The 26,707-nt window shown below is 53.5% G+C and overlaps 1 protein-coding gene across 5 annotated transcripts in view; it reads left to right on the top strand.

Moving 5' to 3' along the window:
• Window positions 1-26,707, top strand: part of LOC119970129 (paralemmin-2-like) — a 446,039-nt gene that overhangs the window by 197,297 nt on the left and 222,035 nt on the right. For 3 of the 5 annotated variants that reach the window (XM_038804197.1, XM_038804199.1, XM_038804201.1), the window contains 2 exons: window positions 264-378; window positions 11,429-11,450. In XM_038804197.1, the coding sequence (XP_038660125.1) occupies window positions 264-378; window positions 11,429-11,450 (137 nt within the window). Of the gene's footprint in view, window positions 1-263; window positions 379-11,129; window positions 11,240-11,428; window positions 11,451-20,024; window positions 20,398-26,707 lie in introns of those variants that run through there. The other 2 variants (XM_038804200.1, XM_038804198.1) reach the window with 2 other exon arrangements.

The following is a 26,707-nucleotide window of genomic DNA, read 5'->3' as shown; positions in this document are numbered from 1 at the left end:
GATAACAGAAGAGTTAGGATCTGGTATGAAGAAGCTTGGCGCGCGGGCTGCTGTAAGACGCAGGTAAAGGGATGGAAACATTGAGAGGGAGCTAACCGTGGAAGAAATAAGAGTTGTCGTGAAGTGAACCAAATTGTGCATATGGTGGAGCGTGGCTGTAAGGCCATCCGCTTTTCCTCTGTGAAGGGCAGGAACGCTCATGTGGCCAATAACGGGCTGGGAAAAATGCATGCACAGTCACACATTCCTTTGGTTCCTTTCAGACTCGAGGTGGAAATAGGGCAACTGGAGAGGGAAGAATCCCAAATCGCTGCCAAGGAGCGAGTACTTCGGGAAAAACTGCGGGAAGCTGAGAAATCCATTGAGGACTTACAGAAGGTACGGATCGAGGAAGCAGAGCCTCATTTACAGCATAGTTTGGACACACACTTGGCAGTGGAAAATCTAAATTGGAACCAAAACTTTTTTTAAAAATTTTAAAATTTAGAGTACCCAATTCATTTTTTCCAGTTATGTTGCAATTTAGCGTGGCCAATCCACCCATCCTGCACGTCTTTGGGCTGTGGGGGCGAAACCCACGCAGACACGGGGAGAATGTGCAAACTCCACACGGACAGTGACCCAGAGCCGGGATCGAACCTGGGACCTCGGCGCCGTGCGGCAGCAGTGCTAACCAATGTGCTGCCGTGCTGCCCCCAGAACTCTTTTTAAAAATCACCATTGAGATAGAAAGTAGGAAATCTCTAAAAAATGAATTAACAGGATAACCAGGGACGATCTACTGCCAGCGACCTTGATTGTCGCTTGTAAGTTGCTTGCAAGAAATGTTCGGGTTTCTCAGCTGGCACAGCATTACTCTGATATTCAGTCCCATTGTTTTCTCTCCTGATCATAACATGGTTCCAGTCTCCGCAATCCCAAGAGAGACTAGTGAGATCAATTGGAAATGGAGACCAACCATCCCAGGTAGAAATAAGGGCTAATAACTTGCTCATTGTTTTACAGCAGGAAAGGTTCTTAAAGCTCATGAATTTGCAATCATAGAATCATAAAACAGCAGCACAGTGGTTAGCACTGCTGCCTCACAACGCCAGGGACCCAGGTTCGCTCCTGACCTTGGGTGACATGCCTGTGTGGAGTTTGCACGTTCTCCCCGTGTCCGCGTGGGTTTCCTCCGGGCGCTCCGGTTTCCTCCCGCAGCCCAAAGATGTGCAGGTTAGGTGGATTGGCCGTGCTAAAGTGCCCCTTAACAGTTGTGTGGGGTTGCGGGGATGGGATGGGGGGGCGTGGGCCTGCGTGGGGTGCTCTTTTGGAGGGTTGGTGCAGACCCGACGGGCTGAATGCATTGTGGGGATTCTATGAGAAAACAGTACATCACAGAGGGAGGCCATTTGTCCCATTGAAAGGGCTATCAAGTCCCCATTCCGTCATTTGTTTAGGTGAACATGCAAGCTAACGTTTGGGGTTTGGTGGGAGGATGGACTCGTTGTTATTGATGTGGGGATTGTCATGTTTGTTACTGAATGGGCAGCACGGTGGCACAGTGGTTAGCATTGCTGCCTACGGCGCTGAGGACCTGGGTTCGAATCCCGGCCCTGGGTCACTGTCTGTGTGGAGTCTGCACATTCTCCCCGTGTTTGCGTGGGTTTCACCCCCACAACCCAAAGATGTGCAGGATAGGTAGATTGGCCACGCTAAATTGCCCCTTAATTGGAAAAAATAATTGGGTACTCTAAATTTTTTTTTTTTTAAATGTTTGTTACTGATTATTGTTGGTGGGTGTAGATTTGGGAGAAAATGTAAAAAAGGAGGAAAATAAAAATATTTTTAAAAAACTCCCAATTCCGTCTCTCATAACCCTATAAAACATTTTGCATTCTGGTATCTACCCACTCTTTTGACAATTGCTATTGAATCTGTTTCCAGCACCCTTTCAGGCCACCCAGATTACAATAACTCACTGCTTTATGAACAACAAGCCAACACATGGTGGCCTAGTCAGTGGTGCCCACATCTCATGAATCAATACATTTTAAAAGCTGAAGTATGAAACTGTGAAGCAATACTAGTCTTAATTCAAAGAATGCAGCACTATATGTTTTCTATCTACCAACCTGTATCCCAACAGTCTCTCATTGTAAATGCTCCAGGCACTTAACAGTGCCCTTCACCCGTGTATCTTAACAATGTAATTAACACACCATTAACCCTTGCTATGGGAAAAATTCTCCTCACCTCACCTCTGTGCCTTGCGAATTACCTTGAATCCTAGGTCAACTACCTGGAAGGCCCCTATGCTTACCACCAAACCACCATTTCAGTTACCAAACATAACAATTCCCAATGACATTCCTTGGTGTCCACTCAACACATGGACAAGGAACGTCCTGCCTGAGTTCCACTCAATGCAGGATCCAGATGCGAACAGCCTTCTCCACAAAAGCTGCATCCAAGGAGGCTCAGCTCTTTCCGGGCTTCAGGTTCAGCTGGGAGAATGAGGTGAGCAGTGACCTGATAGAGGTCTTTATGAGCAGAAAAGAAACTAAGAGGAGATTTGAAGGAGAATGTAAAAGCCATGAGAGGTTGAGACAGTGTCATGGTAGGGAGACACTAGGACTTAGGTCCAGAGATAGGGTCCAAGATGCGCCAGGGCATTTAGGGGTTAAACAGATTGAGGAAAAAGATGGCTAGCAGCAGAGTCAGAGGGTTACGCCCACAGCCTGAGTTACCTTGTCCCATTCAGACTTAACCTCGTTAGTGGATATACACAGGATGCCCCGGTACAGCCAGGATGATCTACTCAAGATCCATTGCCATTCAGGGCAACCTCGTTTGATCACAGGTTCTGATGACCCATTTGTCTGTGAATGGAAGGTTAGCTGCATATAAATTGCACAGCTCTGTTATTTTGTATAAATGGGAGTGGACAGTCAACCAAGATAATGGTAACAGGTTCAAATCTGGAAACCCGAGAGAACCTTTGTTTGAGAGGACGGGCGGAGCTCAGAGTGAGAGAAAAAGAGTACTGTTCTGAAGAGTTACGAAAATAAGGCTGTGCAAATTGATCATCAAGGTCATGAAAGTTGCCACTGAGGCAGATGTTGGAAACAACAATCCCTAAGGGAAGAAAAATGGCTTCGTTAAATGCAAATTTTGCCTGTCTGTGTAAGTGGAACGAGAGCTGCATGCTCATGTAAAGTGTTGCTTAATGGGAACTGGTGTGTTAATTTAAGAAACTGCATGTAGGCCGTAATCTGCTGGCCATACTGCAACGTGGCCAGTAGATCCTGGGAGAGGCCTTCCACGTTCTTCCTGGCAGCCTTTACACTTTGCGGGATATACCCAAGTCCCAAGAGGTGTCGGAATCAGAATCCTGTCCAAAGGGGCATGACCAAATGGTGCACGCCTATATAGTTTTTAAACATATGCAGACAGGCTGACCCGGGATCTACCATCGTCCCAGGATCTACCAGCCAACCTAACGAGGCTGCAGCCAGGCGCCATTTAGTACTGGTCTGTACAGTCGTGGACTAGGCAGAACGGCACCCGGGGAGTCCTCCAGACCCTCAGAGGCCCCTGGGTGGCCAGGGATAGTGCAGGGTTCCCCCATGACCCTCCCCCTGGAACATGGGGACCTTGGCACTGCCCAGCTGGCACTTTTGCACTATAACCGTGGCACTGCCAAGGTGCCCGGGTGGCATTGCCAAGGTGCCCAGGTGGCACTGCCACGGTGCCCGGGTGGCATTGCCAAGGTGCCCGGGTGGCATTGCCAAGGTGCCCGGGTGGCATTGCCAAGCTGTCAGGAGTGCTGCCAAGGTGCCCGGGTGGCATTGCCAAGCTGTCAGGAGTGCTGCCAGGGTGCCACAGTGGCAGTGAAAGGATATCAAGGTGCCAGGGTGGCACTGCCAAGGGCCAGGACCCGAGGGGGGCCATGCCCATGAAAGGAGGGTGGACAGAGGGTATGAAGGGTGGGGGTGTGCAGGACAGGTAAGGAGGGACGTCTGGGAGCTTAGGAGTGTGATGGGTGCAGGCCCTGGAGAGGGGTCTGTGAAGGGGTGTGGGAGGGGAGGGCCTGAAGAGGGCGCTCCCACAGACCTCATGGTGGGGTGTACTCACTTGGGGGGGGGGGGGGGGTGTGGCTAGTGATATTGCCCGAGTGTGGGGGGGTGGGGGACGCACAAGCTCATTTCGAGATCGGGACACCCTTTCAAAATGGCGGCCCGATCTCCGAGTTCAGCTCCCCAGTGCTGAAAGAAACCCTAAGGGCGCAATCGAATGGCCACACTGCGCCCGAAAAGCAGCTCGCCGCGGCACAGCGTGGCCGATAGAAGGTGGGAGACCCCATCCTGGGATCTACCCGGCTCGCATCGCCTCACAGGATCTAACGGGATCTCGCGAGACGATGTGATGTATACCCCGTCCACTGTGGGCGAGACAGCTCGTCTCAGTTTAATGGGAAGATTGCCGAGGTGTGGGGTTTATCGCAAATGCCTCAAAGTCCTCGGTCGGGCGGCGTTGAGCACTGGTCTCCAGAAACGGGGACCAAACGGAACGGCAGTCATGGGGGTCTCCCAGGGGATCGGACGCCCACAGGTGCATGCCCTTCGGGCAGAGTGGTACCCTGCCACAGCTGGTACCAGCTGGGCACCCTGGCACCACCAGCCTTGCATATCTCGACAGTGCCAGCCTGGCATCTTGGCAGTGCCACCTGGGTGCCAGTTGGGCATTAGCAAAGTCCGCGGGCGGGGGGGGGGGACATTATGCAGAGCTGGAGGCACTGTGGGGTGGTGATACAGGGTGCACAAGTCGGCCGAAGGGGGGTTTATTTCACGAGCCGGGTCTCCAATGTCACATCGGGGGGGGGGGGGGGGGGGGGAAGGGGGGGTCTACAGCATGTTTTTAAAAATGGGTACCAAGCGAAGGGGACCCACCAGGGCCTCAAAGGTAAGTACACCAGCCCCCCCCCCCCCCACCCCGCCCACCCCCGCCCCGGGCGCTTCCCCTTGCACTGCACCCGGCACTGCATTGCTCGCCGGTCACAACGGCGGAAGACCCACCGCATTTCCCTCGGCGAGACCGGAAGATCCCACCCTAGCCAGAGGCAAACGTGAACCCAGAAATACAGCCAGGTTCAGTAATGTCCATGTCAGGTATATGCCTGAGCACTGGAGGCAATTGCCCCGTTAGGCCCACGTACTTTCATAACAGCAAATTACATTGTAGATTGAAGCTAGATAGCAACCATTCCAAATCACCGCCATGAGTTTTAATTTTCTGACGTGGATATCGGTGGTCCAGATCCCCGCTACCTGCAAAGTAACATCTCGATAGTGGAATCAGAGGTCTTATTTTTCAACCTTTTACACTTGTGCTAAATCCCCGGGGATTGTAACACATACAGATTTTAAACCGGTTCGCACTAGTGTAGGGAATATTGTACAAGTTCACTCAACAACAACTCCTTGCATTTACATAGTGGGTGGGATTCTCCGTCCTGCCAGCCCTGTTTTAAGACCATAAGACATAGGAGTGGAAGAAAGGCCATTCGGCCCATCGAGTCCACTCCGCCATTCAATCATGGCTGATGGGCATTTCAACTCCACCTACCAGCATTCTCCCCATAGCCCTTAATTCCTCGCGACATCAAGAATTTATCTATCTCTGCCTTGAAGCCATTTAGCGTCCCGGCCTCCATTGCACTCCACGGCAATGAATTCCACAGGCCCACCACTCTCTGGCTGAAGAAATGTCTCCGCATTTCTGTTCTGAATTTACCCCCTCTAATTCTAAGGCTGTGCCCACGGGTCCTCGTCTCCTCGCCTAACGGAAACAGTTTCTTTGCGTCCACCCTTTCTAAGCCATGTATTATCTTGTAAGTTTCTATTAGATCTCCCCTTAACCTTCTAAACTCCAATGAATACAATCCCAGGATCCTCAGCCGTTCCTCATATGTTAGACCCGCCATTCCAGGGATCATCCGTGTGAATCTCCGCTGGACATGCTCCAGTGCCAGTATGTCCTTCCTGAGATGTGGGGCCCAAAACTGGACACAGTACTCCAAATGGGGCCTAACCAGAGCCTTATAAAGGCACAGTAGCACATCGCTGCTTTTATATTCCAACCCTCTTGAGATGAATGACAACATTGCATTCGCTTTCTTAATCACGGATTCAACCTGCATGTTTACCTTTAGGGAATCCTCGACTAGCACTCCCAGATCCCTTTGTACTTTGGCATTATGAATTTTCTCAACGTTTAGAAAGTAGTCTATGCTCGGATTCTTTTTTCCAAAGTGCAAGACCTCACATTTTCTCACGTTGAATTGCATCAGCCATTTCCTGCACCACTCTCCCAAACTGTCTAGATCCTTCTGCAGCCTCCCCACTTCCTCAGCACTACCTGCCTGACCACCTAACTTCGTATCATCGGCAAACTTCGCTAGAATGCCCCCAGTCCCTTCATCCAGATCATTAATATATATGGTGAACAGCTGCGGCCCCAACACTGAACCCTGTGGGACACCGCTGGTCACCGGCTGCCATTCCGAAAAAGAACCTTTTATCCCAACTCTCTGCCTTCTGTCAGTCAGCCAATCCTCAACCCATGCCAGTAGCTCACCTCGAACACCATGGGCCCTCACCTTACTCAGCAGCCTCCTGTGTGGCACCTTATCAAAGGCCTTTTGGAAATCCAGATAGACCACATCCACTGGGTTTCCCTGGTCTAACCTACTTGTCACCTCCTCAAAGAATTCTAACAGGTTCGTCAGGCACGACCTCCCCTTACTAAATCCATGTTGACTTGTTCTAATCCGACCCTGTTCTTCCAAGAATTTAGAAATCTCATCCTTTTTTTTTTTTTTTTTTCTTTTTTTTTTTTTTTCTTTTTTTTTAAATTTAGATTACCCAATTATTTTTTCTATTAAGGGGCAATTTAGCGTGGCCAATCCACCTACTCTGCACATTTTTGGGTTGTGGGGGCGAAACCCACGCAGACACGGGGAGAATGTGCAAACTCCACACGGACAGTGACCCAGAGCCGGGATCGAACCTGGGACCTCAGCGCCGTGAGGCGGTTGTGCTAACCACTAGGCCACCGTGCTGCCCTAGAAATCTCATCCTTAACGATCGATTCTAGAATTTTACCAACAACCGAGGTTAGGCTAATTGGCCTATAATTTTCCATCTTTTGTCTTGATCCTTTTCCGGCGTGGTGCGTCCCAGCCGGCAACGGGATCCTCCATTCCAGCAACCGGCCAATGGGGCTTCCCATTGTGGCCATCCCACTCCGTCAGGAAACCCGCGGGCGTGGGCGCACTTCCGGCGAAGCGGAGGATCCCGCCGAGGGAGAATCCCGCAGCGTGTCTTCAGGATGCTCCTTCGAGCCTACCTCCTTCCCAGGTTTTGGTCATCTACCCTAATGTGTACCCTAAGGGTTACAATTCCTCACTGAAGCACTGAGGGACATTAAAGGAACTATACAGGCATAGATTGTTGCTGTTGTTGTATCAAAACGTCACAAGGCTCTTCACAGGAGCGGTCATGGGAAAGCAATATGATGCCAAGTTACATCAGGAGATATCAGGACAATTGACCAAAAGCATGGTCTAAGCGGCCGGTTTTAAGGAGTGCCTTAAGGAGGGAAGGAGGTAGTGAGGCGGAAAGGTTTATGTGCAGTAAAGGGTTGACGTCAAACACTAAAGTGATGGCAGTCCACATTACTGAGTAATAGAGATCTTGATGAGAGTAGAAGCTCTTAAATCGTGTGGAGGGCCCAACTATGTAGATACTTGCTGCAAATAATTTTAGGCAAAGTGGTGGCAGATTTAAAACAGACCTGAGGAGGAACTACTTCACTCAAAGGGTCGTGAATCTGTGGAATTCTCTATCCAGAGTGCAGTGGATGCCGGAACACTAAGGAGGAGATACGTGGCTCTTTAATTAGTAGCGGAATGAAGGGTTATGAGCAGCAGCATAGGAAGGTGGAGTTGAGGCCAAGATGAGATCAGTCACAAACGTATTGAGTGGCGGTGCAGGCTCGAGGGGCTGAGTTGCCGACTCCTAGTTCTTATCTACTTAGATAAATAGTCCTGTTTATAAAGACAGTGAGCTTGAGCAGCATACCTTTGGAGGACTAGACAATCCCCGAACCCCTACCACACAGCAGAACAATTTAGAGAGGGAATTCCAGAGTCTAGGCCTCAGGCAGCGGAAGGCACAGCCTCCCAACGGTGGAGCGACAGGAATCCCGGGTGCACGGGAAGCCAGAATGTGGGATTGTAGGAGGGGAAGGGGTTACAGAGCTAGGAAGAGGCAAGGCCATTCATAACAGAATCTTGCCTTTTGTCAAGTGCCTCCTCCCGAGGTCTTGGCTCCGGCTGAGGTGCAGTCCTACCAGAGTCGCCAACTGTTACTGTTAGGGAGAAGTTCCATATAATCTCATGGCTGGTGACTATAAAACTATCTGTGTGTTGCAAAAGCTCAGCTGGTTCACGCGTGTCTGTTTGAGACGTTCCCTGGCTCCATCCAGCTCCTTGGGCATTAAGGTGGGATTGGTGGGGGATGGGGAAGAACGAAGGCAGCTGACGCAACTCGTTAAGGGCCTATTGAACCAAATAAATTCCCAGTCAGCCTCTACATTCCCAGAGGACGTGTTAGGTCTTGGGGACTGCCTCCAGGTGACAGACTGGACATGCGGGGGTGGGGTGGGGGGTTGAGTGTGTCCATCACTCGAGGCCTGCCCTGCCTTCCTGGGCGTTGCAGCAGCCCCTTACCCCCATGGGGGAGGGGGAGAAGGGTAAATCTTTTTCCTGCCCAATGGCAGTTCATGTAAATCCTATTTTAAAAATTTTAAACTTTAAATGAGTTGGAGAGAGGGCAGCTCCATTTTGAAGCACACTCTGCTTCACTTAAATTAAATCTAAATACTGCAGATGCCCTGGATGCGAAATACAAACAGAACATGCTGGGCAAACTCAACAGGTCTGGCAGCATCTGTGGAGAGAGAAACAAAGTTAACGTTTCGAGCCCAATAGGACTCTTCCCCGGAGTTCCTGGAATTAGTGATCCCAGTACGGGCATCTACTTTGTCCGCTGTTGAGATGGAGACAAGCTCATTATTAGCACAGCCAAGCTGTATGATCGCACATGCCTCTCTCACTGTAACTCACTCCAATCCTACAACCCTCTGAGATCCCTGTGCTCCTCCAGTGCTAGCCTCTTTTGCATTCCCAATTTTCACCGTTCCATCATCTGCCCCCAATTGCTGTGTCCTAAACTCTGGAATTCCCTCCCCCGTACCTCTCTCGCTCTCCGCCCCTCTCTCCCTCTCCGCCCCTCTCTCCCTCTCCGCCCCTCTCTCCCTCTCCGCCCCGCTCTCGCTCTCCGCCCCTCTGTTCCTCTCCGCCCCTCCCTCGCTCTCCACCCCGCTCTCGCTCTCCGCCCCTCTCTCCCTCTCCGCCCCTCTCCGCCCTCTCCGCCCCTCTCTCCCTCTCCCGCCCCTTCTCGCTCTCCGCCCCCTCTCCCTCTCCGCCCCTCTCTCCCTCTCCGCCCCTCTCCCTCTCCGCCCCTTCTCGCTCTCCGCCCCCTCTCCCTCTCCGCCCCGCTCTCCCTCTCCGCCCCTCTCTCTCCTCTCCGCCCCTCTCTCCCTCTCCGCCCCTCTCTCCCTCTCCGCCCCTCTCGCTCTCCCTCTCCGCCCCTCTCTCTCTCCCTCTCCGCCCCCTCTCGCTCTCCTCCCCCTCCCCTCCGCCCCTTCCCCCTCTCCGCCCCCTCTCTCCCTCTCCGCCCCTCTCTCCCTCTCCGCCCCCTCTCCCTCTCCGCCCCTCTTTCCCTCTCTGCCCCCTCTCGCTCTCCTCCCCTCTCTCCCTCTCCGCCCTCTCCCTCTCCGCCCCTCCCCGCTCTCTGCCCCTCTCTCCCTCTCCGCCCCCTCTCGCTCTCCCCGCCCTCTCTCCCTCTCCGCCCCCTCTCGCTCTCTCTCGCCCCCTCTCTCCCTCTCCCGCCCCTCTCTCCCTCTCCGCCTCTCTCTCCCCTCCGCCCCTCTCTCCCTCTCCGCCCCTCTCCCCTCCTGTAAGATGCTTCGTGGAAACCCACCTCTTCGGCCAAGCTTTAAGTCAGCCGTCCTAATAGCTCCTCATGTGACGCAGTGTCAAGTTTTGTTTGGTGAGGCACCTGTGAAGTGCGTGGGCTATGCTACGTTCAAGGTGCTACATAAATGCAAGATCTTCAGTCAGGGACTAAACCACAATCTGATCGGCCTCGAGTCAAACGTTGCATTCAGCTTGAACAGTCTGAAGCAGCGGCAATTGTTTCCGAAAAGAATAAACTCCACCGGGCTTGGGTGTTGAATTGTAGGAACGTGGGAACAGAAAGAGGCCATTCAGCCCCTCGAGCCTGTTCTGCCATTCAGAACCCACAGTTAGCTGTACGGTTCCATGCCGCATTGTATTCTGGCCTAAGATAGATCTTTCAATCTCAGTTTTAACTTTTCCAGTTGACTGGGGCGGGGTGGAGTTCGATATTTTCACTTCCCTTTGTAAGGAATTGCTTCCTGTGAATGACCTAGCTATAATGTTAAGGCTTCTCTTCCTTCTCCTGCCAGAAGAAAACGCTTCTTCCGTCAACTCCTTTGACCATCTCAATTAAATCACTCCTTTCATCTATCATATGCAAGGAATATAAGGCTAGTCCGGGGCAGTTTGCCCGCATCATATAACTCTTTTGGCTTTAGTGCTGCACCCTCTCCATGACCAGTGCATCCTTCCTGAGGTATTGCCCCCAAACCTGGGGGTAGCACTCAGCATGGGGTTTGGCCAGAGTTCTGTTTGGCAGCGGCGTGACTTCCAGCCCCTTTCTGTGTTGCTGCCCTTGTCTTTAGGGATCCCGTTAATAGCTATTGGCAGAGCAATTGTCATTGCCGGGAATGTTCCTGCAGCTCATGGGTGACCTTTCATCCTCACCAAGTGGACCCCACCAAAATACAACAGTGTCGCTCCCACCCCCCCCCCCAAAGCAGGAATGGAAACAATTGTATGACATTTCTTTCAAAGCTACACAAATCTGTGTTGAATGTCGGTTGATGGATCGAGGCCACCATCGGTTCGGAATAGGAACATTCCCATTTATCATTTGTTTTTAAAAAGCATTCAATCTTCACTCCCTTTTAAAAGGCTGTAGAGTGCTTGTCGTTCCGAGTGATAATGTGCAATCATGTGACGTTTACGCACTGATGCTCCACTGCTCAGGTCTGTGTGGAGTCCGACCGTCTGTGTGGAGTTATCGTGCTTTACAACATTCGCAGTGGAAACCTAGAAATCCGATCTCAGCAGTGGCGCCGATTTTAATCTTGTAGCCGGGGAAGGTGCCTTCAATCATTGCGTGCTCGACCTGAATTAGCATGTTCATTATACTTACATTGTCTTCTCTCTTCACAGGGCTTCTCCGCTCCTGATGGAGGTAAGCAGGCATTTCATACAGGGTTTAAGACAGGCTGGGTTAGCAGGGATGTAAGCTTGTCTGTGGCGTAGATGGGGGATTGCAGTTGTACTTGTACATTATCCCTCTTAAAGCGAAGCGGTCTGCATTAAACAGACCGGCTGATTAACCCTTAGAATTGCGCATCAGTGTTTCCAAAATCAAAAAACGAAATGCTACAGTGTTTGCACCGAGGGATAATCTTTAACTATTTTGTAACCTTTTAATATCATAATATCATCAGAAGGCTGGCCAATCTTTGGGATTCTTTAGCCCAGGGAGTTGCGAATGCTCGGTTATGGAGTATTTTCCAGGCTAAGGGTGAGGATTTTCCAGCCTTTCCCGCCGACGGGATTTTCCGGTCCGGCCGAAGCAGACCCCCCCCCCCCCCCCCCCGCCGCAGGTTGCTGGGCCCGAGGCTTCGGCAGGACTGAAGGGTCCCACCGGCGGCCAATAACAAGCCGCCTCCAGCGGGGGTGAAACATGTCGCGGGGGAGGAGGGCTGGAAAACTCTGGCCTGGTATTGATAGGGAAGTAAATGAAGAGGTACGGGAATAAGGCAGCAATGAGGAGTCAAGGTAGAGGATCAGCTTGGCCTAATTGACTAGCGAGCATCTTCCCCCATTGGTTAAATTCTTGTAGTATATTATATTGTCATTATTCCAAGGTTGATGACTCCTCCACGCTCCTCCTAAATCCCTGTGTACTGGCGATCACTTCTTGTCTTCCAAAGCCTCGTCATGAACTCTAATTGATCTTGTCAACCACATTCACCTTTCTCCTCTGTTCCTGCATTCCTTCCATTGCAAAGCATTTGTGGTCCATTTCAGCTTTCAAACAGTGTTTCCTGCGCAGTTGCTTTAGCGTTGCTGTGGGATTTACCCTGTACTATAAACTGGGCAGAAACAGTTCTTTCATATAGGTGCTAAAATAAGAGAGAACGAAGATCTTCCATGTTTCTGTTACCCCTCCAGGCTTGACTCTCCAGGCCGGCCTCCCTTCTTCCAACCTCCACGAGCTCCAGTTCATCCAACGCTCTGCTGCTGGTACGCACCAAGCTCGTTCTACCCAATGTCCATGCGCTCGCCAACCTACATTTGGATCCCGGACAGGCACTCCTCGATTTTCAAATTTCTTACGCTGGTTTCCAGATCCCTGCCCGGCCTTGGTCCTCCCTATCTCGTTATTCGCATCCAGCCCGACAACCTCTTGAGAGGTCTGCAAGCTCTGTGCACCCCCAATTTCGTTCACTCCACCATTGGCGATCGAGCCTTCAGCTGCCTCGGCCAATAAAATGCTCAATGTGCGCTCTAAATCTTTCCACCTCGCCGCTCCGTCCAATTCCTATAATATCCGCCTTGGAACCTTCCTCCTTGACCAGACAACGCTCCTAATATCGCCTTATGCGGCTCCGTGTCAACTTTTGTTTGATAGTCGCTCACGTGAAGTGAGCATTTGCTGTAATAAGGTGGCTATATAAATGCATGTTGTTGTTAATGGGGCATTGCTGTGCGTAAAGATGGTGCTGTTCTAAAGAAGGCCCTTCGGCAACTTCTCAAGAACAACGGCGTACGCACGATAAATGCTGACCTTCCTTACGATGCTCAAAGCCCTTCAATGAATTCCGGCGAGATGCTGCCGTCACGGTAATGTCACTGGGCTAGTAATCCAGAGGCCCAGGCTAATTTAAGATGTGTAAAAACCCATCTGGTTCACTAATGTCCCTCAGGTAACGAGATCTGCCCTCCTTACCCGGTCCGGCCTACATGTGAGTCCAGACCCACTGCAGTGTGGTTGACTGCTTGTACGCGCCAAGGTCACTCGATGGGCCGAATGGCCTCCTTCTGCACTGTAAATTCAATGACTCTTAAATGGCCGAACAGGACTGTCATTCCAAGGACAATTAGGGATGGGCAACAAATACTGGTCTTGCCGGTGACATCCCATCAAAGAATAAAGAAGGCGTGATTCAGCAACACAAACAGGGGGCGAAATTCTCCGACCCCACGCAGGGTTGGAGAATCGGCCGGCAGCAGTGTTAATCCCGCTCCCACCGGGTTTTTATTCTCCGACCGGCCAAAAACCGGCGTTGTGCAAATCCCGCCGGCAGCCTCTGAAAACAGCTGGCGCCGGCGGGATGTCATTATATTTTTCTTTCAACAAATCTCCGGCCCGGATGGGCCGAAGTCCCGCCGACGTGGCCACGGGCCCCCCCCCCCCCCCCCCTCCTCTCAACGCCGGTACACACACCCCGCCCCCCTCCCTCTGAAGGCCGGTACCCACACCTCCCTCCCTCTGACGGCCGGTACCCACACACACCCCCCCCCCCTCCCTCTGACTGCCGGTACCCACACACCCCCCCCCCCTCCCTCTGAAGGCCGGTACCCACACACCCCCCCCCCTCTCCTCCTCCCCCCCTTCCTTCCTCCTCCCCTCCTTCCTTCCTCCTCCCCCCTTCCTTCCTCCTCCCCCCTTCCTTCCTCCTCCCCCCTTCCTTCCTCCTCCCCCCCTTCCTTCCTCCTCCCCCCCTTCCTTCCTCCTCCCCCCCTTCCTTCCTCCTCCCCCCCTTCCTTCCTCCTCCCTCCCTTCCTTCCTCCTCCCCCCTTCCTTCCTCCTCCTCCTCCCCTTCCTTCCTCCTCCCCCCCCTTCTTTCCTCCTCCCCCCCTCCTTCCTCCTCCCCCCTTCCTTCCTCCTCCCCCCCTTCCTTCCTCCGTTAGTGGGGGGGGGGGGGGTGCGGCGTTGAGAGGGGGGGTACCGGCGTTGAGAGAGAGGGGGGCTGCGTTGGTGGGGGGTAGGTGTAGTGGGGAGGGGGGTAAGGGTGGTGGGAAGGGGGGGAGGGGTGGGGAGGATTGTAGGGGCGTTGGAGGGGGTAGGGGTGGTGAGGGGGTAGGGGTGGTGAGGGGGGTAGGGGCGTTGGAGGGGGTAGGGGTGGTGAGGGGGGGTTGGGGTAGTGGGCAGCGGCGTGCAGAGGGGGCGACGGTGCGTTGGCCCCGGTCATCCGTCGCCCCCCCCCTCTGCACGCCGCTGCCCCCTACCCCAACCCCCCCTCACCATCCCTACCCCCTCCAACGCCTCCCCCCCTCTCTCAACGCCGGTACCCCCCCTCTCTTCTCAACGCAGGTAACCCCCCTCTCCTCTCCTCTCAACTCAACGCCGCAACCCCCTCCCTCCCTCCTCTCAACGCCGCAACCCCCTCCCCCCATCTCCTCTCAACGCAGGTAACCCCCCTCTCCTCTCCTCTCAACGCCGCAACCGCTCCCCTCCCTCCCTCCCTCCCTCCCTCTCCCCCTCTCCCTCCCTCTCTCCCCCTCTCCCTCCCTCCCTCTCCCCCTCTCCTCCCTCCCTCTCCCCCTCTCACTCCGCAACCCCCTCCCCCCCCTCCCTCTCCCCCTCTCAACTCCGCAAACCCCCCCCCCCCCCCAAACGCCGGGTCTCTCTTCCTCCTCCCTCCCCCCTCCCCCCCCCCCCCCCCCCCCCCCAACGCCGGGTCTCTCTTCTCCTCCCCCCCCCCAAACGCCGGGTCTCTCTTCCTCCTCTCCCCCCCCCCCCAAACGCCGGGTCTCTCTTCCTCCTCCCCCCCCCCCAACGCCGGGTCTCTCTTTCTCCTCCCCCCCCCCAAACGCCGGGTCTCTCTTCCTCCTCCCCCCCCCCCCCAAACGCCGGTCTCTCTTCCTCCTCCCCCCCCCCCCCCAACGCCGGGTCTCTCTTCCTCCTCCCTCCCTCCTCCCCCCCCCCCCCAACGCCGGTCTCTCTCCTCCCCCCCCCCCAACGCCGGTCTCTCTTCTCCTCCCCCCCCCCAACGCCGGTCTCTCTTCCTCCCCCCCCCCAACGCCGGTCTCTCTTCCTCCTCCCCCCCCCCCCACCGCCGGTCTCTCTTCCCCCCCCCCCCCCCCCAACGCCGGGTCTCTCTTCTTCCCCCCCCCCCCCCCCAACGCCGGGTCTCTCTTCCTCCCCCCCCCCACGCCGGGTCTCTCTTCTTCCCCCCCCCCCCCCAACGCCGGGCTCTCTTCCTCCTCCCCCCCCCCACCCGGTCTCTCTCCTCCCCCCCCCCCCCCCCCAACGCCGGGTCTCTCTTCCTCCCCCCCCCCCCCAACGCCGGGTCTCTCTTCCCCCCCCCCCCCCCCCCCAACCCGCCGGTCTCTCTTCCCCCCCCCCCCCCCAACGCCGGGTCTCTCTTCCTCGCCCCCCCCCCCAACGCCGGGTCTCTCTCTCTCCCCCCCCCCCCCCCCCAACGCCGGGTCTCTCTTCCCCCCCAACGCCGGGTCTCTCTTCCTCCTCCCCCCCCAACCCCGGTCTCTCTTCCCCCCCCCCCCCCCCCAACGCCGGTCTCTCTTCCCCCCCCCCCCCCCCCCCCCCCCAACGCCGGGTCTCTCTTCCTCCTCCCCCCCCCCCCAACGCCGGGTCTCTCTCCCCCCCCCCCCCCCCAACGCCGGGTCTCTCTTCCCCCCCCCCCCCCCCCAACGCCGGGTCTCTCTTCCTCCTCCCCCCCCCCCCACCCCGGTTCTCTCTCTCCCTCCCCCCCCCAACCCGGGTCTCTCTCTCCCCACCACACAAACGCCGGGACTTCGCCACTTCCGCAGCGGGTGAAACTGACGCGTATCGCGTCACTCCGCTGCTGGCCCTTTCGGGAACGGAGATTACCGGCTTAAAAGAAGGCCCTGACGCCGGAGTCATCGGCACCGCTTTTTCCCGCCGGAAATGGGCGTCACGTTGGTCCGCGGAGAATTTCGCCCAGGATCTGTAAGAGAGGGGTAAAAATGATATATAGACATCATTCCGGACACAATTCCTTGGAGCAAAGTGGTTTGAGCACACAGCAGCAGGGAGTAAGGGATACGTGCATCTAATTTTTTTATTTCCTTTTTTTATACTTGTCAAAAGGTCTACAAGGACAATCTCACTCAAAGAGCCCATCTAAAGGGCTTGAGCAGGTTAAAGACCCCGATTACATCTGTTACAGTCTATTGCTGTTGATGTTATAGAATCATAGAATTTACAGTGCAGAAGGAGGCCATTCGGCCCATCAGGTCTGCACCAGCTCTTGGAAAGGGCACCCTACAGAACCTCACACCTCCGTTATAGCCCCGTAACTCAGTAACCCCACCGAACATTTTTGGACACAAAGGGGCAATTAACATGGCCAATCCACTCTAACCTGCACATCTTTGGACTGTGGGAGGGAACTGGAGCACCCGGAGGAAACCCACGCAGACACGGGGAGAATATGCAGACTCCGCACAGACAGTGACTCAAGCCGGGAATTGAACCTGGGACCCTGGAGCTGTGAGCCAACAGTGCTAACCACTGTGCCACCGTGTCAGCCACTATTTTTTTGTTTTATAAATTTAGAGTACCCAATTCTTTTTTCCCCCAATCAAGGGGTAATTTTAGCTTAGCCAATCCACCTACCCTGCACATCTTTGGGTTGTGGGGGTGAGACCCACGCAGACACGGGGAGAATATGCAAACTCCACGCGGTCAGTTGCCAGGGGCCGGGATCGAACCTGGGTCCCCGGTGCCGTGAGGCAGCAGTGCTAACCACTGTGTTGCCGTTTAAAGCAGAGATGTTGCTCCCTTACCCTTCAATATCTGAGTGATGTGACTCATTTTTTTCCAAACAGAATTGCGAGAGTAGGGATTTGCTGATCAATTTGGAAATAGCTAACCAACTTATGCAGCATTGTAGTCTGTAGATAACAAGGACGCAGGTCTTGTGGCTCCAGGGGGAAGTATACCTGCCTCTGAGTCAGAAACACTGGGTTCAAGACCCACCCACCCCCAGGAATTGACGGCCAAGGAAGGTGCATTCATAATGTGGCCAAACAGGTTGAGTTTCAACTTGTAAATCCTTCCAATACACACAATGTATGGGGAAAGATTCCTGGTCATCCATGTGATGGAAAGAATGTTGGAGCCTCTAACATCACTATTCGGAGCTTCAGGCTACAACAGACATGTAGACGTGTATGTTGCCACAGCAACTCAGACTCCTTTGGGGGGGGGGGGGGGGGGGGGGCAGTTGGTTGGATGGTTGGGGTGTATTAGATTAGTGCCAACAGCCCCGAGTTCGATTTCTCTGATTCAGTTGGGGTGGATTCAGAAACTGCCTCCCTGCCTCTTTGCCCTGTCTGTGGTGGAGGTCATTGTGCTCTGGGCTGGAGCCTGTTTCTGTACAGAGAACTAAAGAGCAAGGACCCGACCACATATAAGGTTTAAATCCAACTTCTAGTTAGCTTATCTGCATCTCGGGTTGTTAATCGGAACTGTAGTGGGCTACTGGTTTAGAGTTCAGTCGTAGAATTTCATAGAATTTACAGTTCAGAAGGAGGCCATTTGGCCCATCGGGTCTGCACCGGCCCTTGGAAAATGAACCCCATTTTAAGCCCACACTTCCAACCTATCCCCGAAACCCAGTAACCCCACCTAACCTCTTTGGACACTAAGGGTAATTTAGGATGGTCAATCCCATCTAACCTGCACATCTTTGGACTGTGGGAGGAAACCGGAACACCCGGGGGAAACCCACACAGACACGAGGAGAACGTGCAGACTCCGCGCAGACAGGGCACCAAGCCGGGAATCAAACCTGGGACCCTGGAGCTGTGAAGCAACTGTGCTAACCACTGTGCTACCCTGCTGCCCGACCCATGAGAAAGCAATGATTGACCTTCCTGAACCAGTAGGTGGACAAGGTCCAAATAGCACAAAGCAGGAAATAATGGAGCCGTCACCTGTAGCTTAGTGGCAGTGTCCTTGCCTCTGTGTCAGAAGGTTATGGGTTCATGTCCTGCTCAAGTGGCAAATGGCGGAATTGTTACGACGCAGAAGCTGGTTGGTGGCATTATCAGGGTGCCAGGCTAGCACTGCCGAGGTGCCAAGCTGGCACTTTTTGCAAGGTGGTGATTGGGCTGAGGGGTGCCCTACGCGGGTACAGGGAGGAGGGCAGGGACCTCCTTATAGTGAGTTGGGGGTCGACCGGAGGTCGCATTGGGGGCTCGAGAGATCGGGGATGCCGTTTAAAAATGGCGCCCCGATCTCTCGCTGCACTGAGGAGTTCAGGCGAGCGGAGTTCCCCAGAGCAGAAAACGGGGCTAAGTGGGGCCTCGTTGGGGAGTTCCCTGCTGAGGCTCCGGATCTACCCAGATGGGCGTTAGATAGCGGGGTGTTTCTGGGCACTCCAAGCACGGGGAAACACTCGGCTAATCACGCGCTATGGGACTCTGCCCCCATTTGGGTAGGTCGCGTCTGAAATGTAGATAAAAATCATAACATGCCCGAGTACCAGAACCCACTTCATTGGGTTTGAACAGCTGCCCGCTATCCTGATCCTTCGAAAGCAGCAGAATGACTCCACATATGATGGAGACAAAAAAAAACATCCAGGAACAACGCACTGAGTCCCTGAGTGAAAATACTTGTTCGTAGATGTCAAGCAAGAACACAACCAGTCACGGCTAGCTCTCTGTTTAGTTAAATACTTTCAGCGGGATTGTCTGTCCGCGGAAGCCTCAGCTCCGCTGGCAGTGCACCCACGCCCGAGGGTTTCCCTGGGGGGTGGCCACAATGAGAATCCCCATTGGCCGGCTGCGGGAGCGGAGAAACCCGCTGCCGGCTGGGGGGTCGGGGGGCACCGCCCAGGAAAACGCGACTGATGGGCCGGACAATCCGGCCCCCAAAAAACTCCACACTCCCCCACTTTGCACATCCCTGATTTAATTTGCTCCACAACTGGGGGCTGTACCTTCAACGGGAGGCCGGGCACAGATAGGACATGGTTGCTTCTGCCATTAGACCTCATGTTGACCGGCATCAGCACCTTGAAAAAGGTGTTAAGAACATTGGTGAAGACATCGTGCCCATTGTACTAAGGGGAGAAGCCGTACGTACATTGCTGCACTGTTGTCTCACAAAAATCTACGGCAGGAAATACAGGCGTTCCGCAACGCTAAAAATAATTAATAGTTCAGCAATGATGTCGGAAGCAATTATTTTCTCCCACAATTGTAACTGAGACAAGTTGGGGGAACGAATGTTTTGGACTGAGTTGATACGCACGAAAGCTGAGAGTGGGCAGCAGGGGTCGGGTGACAGCAATGACTGGCATTGCAAAAAATATTGAGAGGGGATAATGAAATTAAATTAAATTAAATGAAAATCGCTTATTGTCACGAGTAGGCTTCAATGAAGTTACTGTGAAAAGCCCCTAGTCACCACATTCCAGCGCCTGTTCAGGGAGGCTGTTACGGGAATCGAACCGTGCTGCTGGGCCTGCTTGGTCTGCTTTCAAAGCCAGCGAATTAGCCCTGTGCTAAACAGCCCGAGGGATAAGTGGAAACCATTGACAATCGAAGATGAATTATAAAAAGGAGTTGTGAGCGGAACCGTTTTCTGTGGTGTGCTGGAGGAGTGGGGGTGGGGGGGGAGCTTTGCATTTTGAGATCGCTGTGCATTCTCTCTCTCACACACACACACACTCAATGCTGCTGTAATCAATGATCTGTGATGTGGGTGTGTCGGGGAGCCCTATTCAAAATTCGCGAAACCCCGATTGAATTGAATTTCCAGCGGCTTGCAGTGCGAGCCTCGATATTTCCTGCCTCAGCTACTCTGTTCAACGCCAATCATGAGATTGCGAGGCCGCTCATTGTTCCCTCTGATCCAGCTGTGGAGTGCAAAAAACAAAAAGCCTGGTGCTGGTGCTGTCCTTTATTGTTCTGGTTTAATACAGCATTCCCGGGAACTCTGCTGTATCAGCAGCGAGTCTCTTAGTGCGACCAGTTGTTTTGTTTTCCCACCTCCCCCTCCCGCCCCCTCGCACCACCAACAGATGCAGTGAATTACGGGTTTTACCGGCGACCCGACCTTCCGGCTCTTTGCTCACAAAGGACAGAGGCGATGAAAGGGCAGGGCGGCAGACAGAAGGTGCCGGGTAAGTGGCAGGGGAGTGTCAATGTGAAGCGAACGGCACGATTTTGAAAGAGAGACTCGGGGAGGCGTACCTTTTCCAAGGTGGCAGGACCGGTCCAGAAGGCAGTCACGAAAAGCATCCCCCCCCCCCCCCCCCCCGGCCTCGGATTTGCCAATTCTGGTGGTACCACGCACAGAAAGAACGAGGAAGTTGGGTGAAACCTTTCCGAAAACGGTGGGTTTCGCCCTCAGTTGTGTCTAATTCCCGGTCACAGACTTTAGGGAGGATGTCATAGGCCTTGGGGAGGATGCCGAAGCGACTTTACTAGAATGGCACCGGGGGGGGGGGGGGGGGGGGATTCTGTGGCTTGGAGGGATGGAGCTGGCATTCTTCTCCTTTAAAGAGAGAATGCGAAGGAGGGATTTAATAGAGGCGTTAAGCAGTATGAAGGGTTCCGACAGAAGGAGAGAATGGGAGAGGGGCGGGCGTCAGTGACTGGAGGATCCAGGTCACTGGCAAAAAGAACCAGAGGCTAGACACAGAGGTAAGATTTTCCTTCATTCAACAAGATCGAATTCAGTGAGGACTTTCAAAGGGAGAGATATTTTATGGCTCATTCAAAGAGCCAGCACAGGTGAGATGGGCTGAATGGCCTCCTTCTGTGCTGTACACATTGTATGACAAAATAACAGTGAAGGAACTGTGAGGCCTGCAACATCTCGATGGACCAGGCTACAAGCAGTTGCTTTATCCCCCCCGTCCAATTGGCTCCGTGCTTTTCTTCCAATTGATTGTTGCCCACAGGTGTGTCTGAGACAGGGAGTGCCAGCTGCAGCATTAACCTTGTTCTAATTCCCCCTCCCCTCCCCACCCCCACCCCGCCGCCCCCACCTCCATTTATTGACCAGGAATGGTGACTGAATTTTGTTTTGCTGTGACCAATATTATTCTCCCGCAATTGCCCTCTGGCTAAAGGTGGCCAGTTTCACACCGACCAGACACAGAGCCTGGGACTCCCCCCCCCCCCGGACCGGCAGTGTTAACTAGGAAAGAAAAGACTGCATTTATATAGCACCTCTCGCAACCATCAGAGGCCCCAAATCAGGCAATGAAGTACTTTTGAAGCATAGTTCTTCATGGAATGATGGAAACGCTGCAGCCAGTTTGTACACAGTGAGATCCCACAAACAGCAATGTGGCCACGGCCATGCTGTTTGTTTCTGGGATGTGGATTGAGGGATAAATATCGGCTGGCGCACTTGGGATCACTCCCTGGCTCTCTTTTGAAATAGTGCCATTGGACCTACGCATCCGCTCGAGCGGAGAGATGTGGCCTCAGTTCGACATCTCATCCGACGGTCCGTCAGTCCGGCACACTGTGGCCAGAATTCCCTGGCGGCAGTGCCCCCCTGGTCCCGCTGGCAACACACCCCCGCCCGCGGATATTCCGGCGGCACGGGGTGACGTCAATCAGCATTCCCATTGACAGCAGCGGGAATAGAGAACTCGCCGCCGGCAAACAGCACGTCGCCTCCCATTGCCGAGAAACACGCAGCTGGGAGGCCGGAGAATACCGCCCTGTGTGATTTATAGGCTCGAGTCTGAGACGGGATTTTCCGGCCGTCGGTGGGCCCCAGGCGATCCCGGTAATGGGCGGGGCCAGAAGCTCCCACACCGACAGTGGGTCTTGAACCAGCAAACCTCGGAGTCAGAGGGAAGAGTGCTTCCCACAGCACCACAGCTGACACTGGTGCATGCTGAAATTTTAATTATCCGATTTTAAAAGAACGCCTCTCTATCATTCTGGGGTTTGATACTGTAACAACTTTGCCAAGGCCATTTTCCAGCAACAAATCCCCTTATTGAAGTAACGAGAGAAGCGGCTACAGCGGCTACAGCTCTCAGGTCAGAACTCTGACACCTACGGCTTGACAGTCCATAATGTATTTTATTACAAACATGTGTGAAGACAGATTACAGCAAATAAACACCCCGGGAAACATACTTCCCAGCAATCAACTATTCAGTCTGTACAGAATTTTCCTGTTTTTAACCCCCCCCCCCCCCCCCCCCCCCCCCCCCCCCCACCGCCTGCGACGAACAGCCCCTCAAACACGGTCACAAACATCCCCCACCTTTTCTCAAACCCCCTTGCAGAGCCCCTTAACTCATACCTTATCTTCTCTAATCGCAGGAAGCCGTGCAGGTCACCCAACCAAGACTCTACCCCCGGTGGCGATGCCGACCCGCCACTCCAGTAAAATTCGCCGCCGTGCAATCAGAGAGGCGAACGCCAAGGCATCGGCCTTCCTCCTCTCCATGAGCTCCGGCTTCTCTGAAACCCCTAAATATCGCCACCAAGGGGTCTGGATCCACCTCCTCCTCCACTATCCTGGCTAAGACCGCGAACACTCCCGCCCAGAATCTTCCCGATTTTTTGCAAACGCAAAGTATGTGCGCGTGATTCGCTGGCCCCCGCCCACACCTCTCACCCTCATCTGCTACCCCCTGAAAGAACCCACTCATTCTCGCCCGAGTCAGATGCACCCTGTGCACCACCTTAAACTGTATCAGGCTCACCCTTGCACAAGAGGAGGTCCCGTTTACCCTACGCAGTGCCTTACTCAATGCTCCCCAATTGATCTCCCTTCCCAACTCCGCTTCCCATTTCTCCTTGATCTTCACCACGCGCTCGCCTCCCTGCTCCCCCAGCCACTTATATATATCCCCTATGCTTCCCTCCCCTTCCACATTCGGAAGAAGCAGTCGCTCCAGCAGGGTGCATCCCGGCAACCTAGGGAACCCCCTCCAGACCTTTCGCGCAAAGTCCCTAATGTGCAGATACCTGAACTCACTCCCCCTCGGCTGCTCTACTCTCTCCCTTAGCTCCTCCAGACTGGTGAACCCTTCCTCCAAATACAGATCCCTCACATTGACCAGCCCCACTTCCCTTCACCTCCTGTATACACTATCCATCCCCCCCGGCTCAAACCCATGATTCTCGTGTTAGCACCGACAGCCCTGCCACCCTAAAATGCCTCCTCAGCTGATTCCATATCGTCACCGTGGACTGCACCACCGGGCTCCCTGAATACCTACTCGGAGCTTTTGGCAAAGCTGCCATCAACATAGCCCTCAAACTAGACCCTTTACAAGATTCCTCCTGCATCCTAATCCACTCTACCTCTGTCTCTTCCCACCACAGCTGCACCTTGTCCACATTCGCCGCCCAATAATAATGAAGCAGGGGCGGCATGTGGCGCAGTGGATAGCACTGGGACTGTGGCGCTGAGGACCCGGGTTCGAATCCCTTACCCTGGGTCACTGTCCGTGTGGAGTTTGCACATTCTCCCCGTGTTTGCGTGGGTTTCACCCCCACAACCCAAAGATGTGCAGGCTTGGTGGATTGGCCACACTAAATTGCCCCTTAATCATAGAATTTCATAGAATTTACAGTGCAGAAGGAGGCCATTCGGCCCATCGAGTCTGCACCGGCTCTTGGAAAGAGCACCCCACCCAAAGTCAACACCTCCACCCTATCCCCATAACCCAGCAACCCCACCCAAAACTAAGGGCAATTTTGGACACTAAGGGCAATTTATCATGGTAAATCTACCTAACCTGCACATCTTTGGACTGTGGGAGGAAACCGGAGCACCCGGAGGAAACCCACGCACACACGGGGAGGATGTGTAGACTCCGCACAGACAGTGACCCAAGCTGGAATCGAACCTGGGACCCTGGAGCTGTGAAGCAATTGTGCTATCCACAATGCTACCGTGCTACCAGAAAATAAAAAAATAATTAATTGCCCCCCCCCCCCCCCCCCTTCTGCCTCTGTAGCAGGGTCCTCCCCACCCTCGGCACCTTCCCTGCCATACAAAGTCCAAAATGATCACGTCCGCTTTCCGTAAAAAGGCCTTTGGTATAAAGATCGGGAGAGCCTGAAAGTTAAACAAGAACCTTAGCAAAATATTCATTTTCACCACTTGGACCCTCCCCGCCAACGTTAAGCGCAGTGTATCCCACCTCCTAAGATCCTCCCTGGTCTCCTCCACCAGCTTCGTTAAGTCCCACTTGTGGAGCCCCGTCCATTCCCTCGCTACCTGAATCCCCAAATACCTAAACCTATCCCTCTCTACCGTAAATGGCATTCCCTCCTAAATTAGCCCGCTGTGCCAGCTCATTCACCGGGAATATCTCGCTTTTCCCGACTTTCAGCTTGTACCCCAAGAACCCTCCAAACCTCCCCAACAGGCCCATAATACAGCTTGACAGTCCAAGTGGGTTTTAAACACCCACTGCTCGTTCCTCATTGGGCGAGGTCCCACCCGCTTAATCCGGGGAACTCATATTGCCGAACCCCATGTCCTTTGTGGCCACTACACATATAACCTTGGTCACTACTAGTCCTAATCAATTGTATGAGCACTGCACGGGGGCAGCACGGTAGCATGGTGGTTAGCATAAATGCTTCACAGCTCCAGGGTCCCAGGTTCGGTTCCCGGCTGGGTCACTGTCTGTGCGGAGTCTGCACGTCCTCCCCGTGTGTGCGTGGGTTTCCTCCGGGTGCTCCGGTTTCCTCCCACAGTCCAAAAGATGTGCGGGTTAGGTGGATTGGCCATGCTAAATTGCCCGTAGTGTCCTAAAAAGTAAGGTTAAGGTGGGGGGGGGGTTGTTGGGTTACGGGTATAGGGTGGATACATGGGTTTGAGTAGGGTGATCATTGCTCGGCACAACATCGAGGGCCGAAGGGCCTGTACTGTTCTATGTTCTATGCACATTGGCAAGAAGATAGAGCTGTTCCAGATTGTTCAAATCTACATAAACAACATAAGACATTGAATAGATCCCTCCCTGCCTGCCTGATACTTGTCCCTTTAGTATTCTACATAATGTCAATCGTGATAAACTCTGATTTTTGAACCCTGCCTAATTCAGATGTACAGGATTTATATGATTTAAGTCCAGCTGTACTGCAACATTTATTATGCCATTAGTTATCGTTTTTGGCATGCCTTCTTTGTAGGCCGCAGTCATAAATTCTTTAACTTTTCTTCACAGGTCGTTGATCTTACACTTGAAATCGTTCCAGCTACTGCTCTCCGCACCCCCATTGCTTAAATAATCACAGTCTGCTGCCCAGATCAATACCTTCCACAACCTCAGGGCATCTCAAAAGCCCCTTCACGGCCCGCGAAGGGCAGTCACTGTTATGATGTAGGGAGCGTGACTGTCAATTTGCATGCAGCCAGCTCCCACAAACAGCAGTGTAATAATAGCCAGCTGTTCTCTCTTAGTGACATGGCGAGATAAATATTGTGCAGGGTGCTGGAGCGAACACACTCTGAGGGCAGACGGTCTTAGTTTAGCACCCTGTTTGAAAGATGAGAGATTTTCCGAAGCACTCCCTCAATGCCACACTGGCAGTGTCCACCTAAGTTCAGCGCTCAGGCACCTGGGGGCAGAGGAGGATTTGAACCCACTGTCATCGTGACTTAAAGGTGTCATCTCCTAAGCCACAACCTAACCCACCTGCTGTCCAACTAATTTTATTTTTATTTGTCCACGAAATATGGCACCATTAGCCCATCCCTAATGGCCCTTGAGAAGGTGCTGGTGAGCTGCTGCCTTATTGAACAGTATCGGTCCAGGTGGCGTATGTGTTGTTACTCGTGTCTTAATAAAGCTCGTAGTCTCAAATGTGGAGAAGATGCTTTTTGTGAATTCGTTCTCTCTTCAGAGCTGTTACCTACGGCTACCTTCAGTGCTACCTGCTGGTGTGTATCTGTGTCCTGCTCCAAGTTCTGCGTACAACCACAGTGCTGTTAGGGAGGGAGTTCCAGCATGTTGATTCGGCGACAGTGAAGAAATTAATGCTGCAGATTTGCAAATTTTACAAAATCCGCATCGGAATTTGAATGCCCCGTTTAACTCGTACGCTGACAGAACTTCCCGGCGGAGGAGTCGGTTAAAACGCCACGTGGTGTAGTAATTAACCACACAGTTTGAAAACCTGGCTATCATGGGATGTGGGTGTTGCTGGCAAGGCCAGCATTTGCTTCCCATCACTATTATCCCTTGAGATGAATGACTTGCTGGGCCATTTTAGAGGGCCGTTAAGAATCCAACATGTTGCTGTGGATCTGGGGTTAAATGTAGGCCAGACCAGGTATGAATGGCCGACTTACTTCCCTCGGTGAACCAAATGGATTTTTAACAACAATGCTGAGACTAGCTTTCAATTCCAGGCTTTGTGAGCTGAATTGAAATTCTACCAGCTGCCCTGGGGGGATTTGAACCCGTTGTCCCCAGACATTAGCCTGGGCCC

The sequence above is a fragment of the Scyliorhinus canicula genome, chromosome 8 (assembly GCF_902713615.1).
Source record: "Scyliorhinus canicula chromosome 8, sScyCan1.1, whole genome shotgun sequence".
Taxonomy (NCBI): domain Eukaryota; kingdom Metazoa; phylum Chordata; class Chondrichthyes; order Carcharhiniformes; family Scyliorhinidae; genus Scyliorhinus; species Scyliorhinus canicula.
This window is presented reverse-complemented; position numbering and strand designations above follow the sequence as displayed.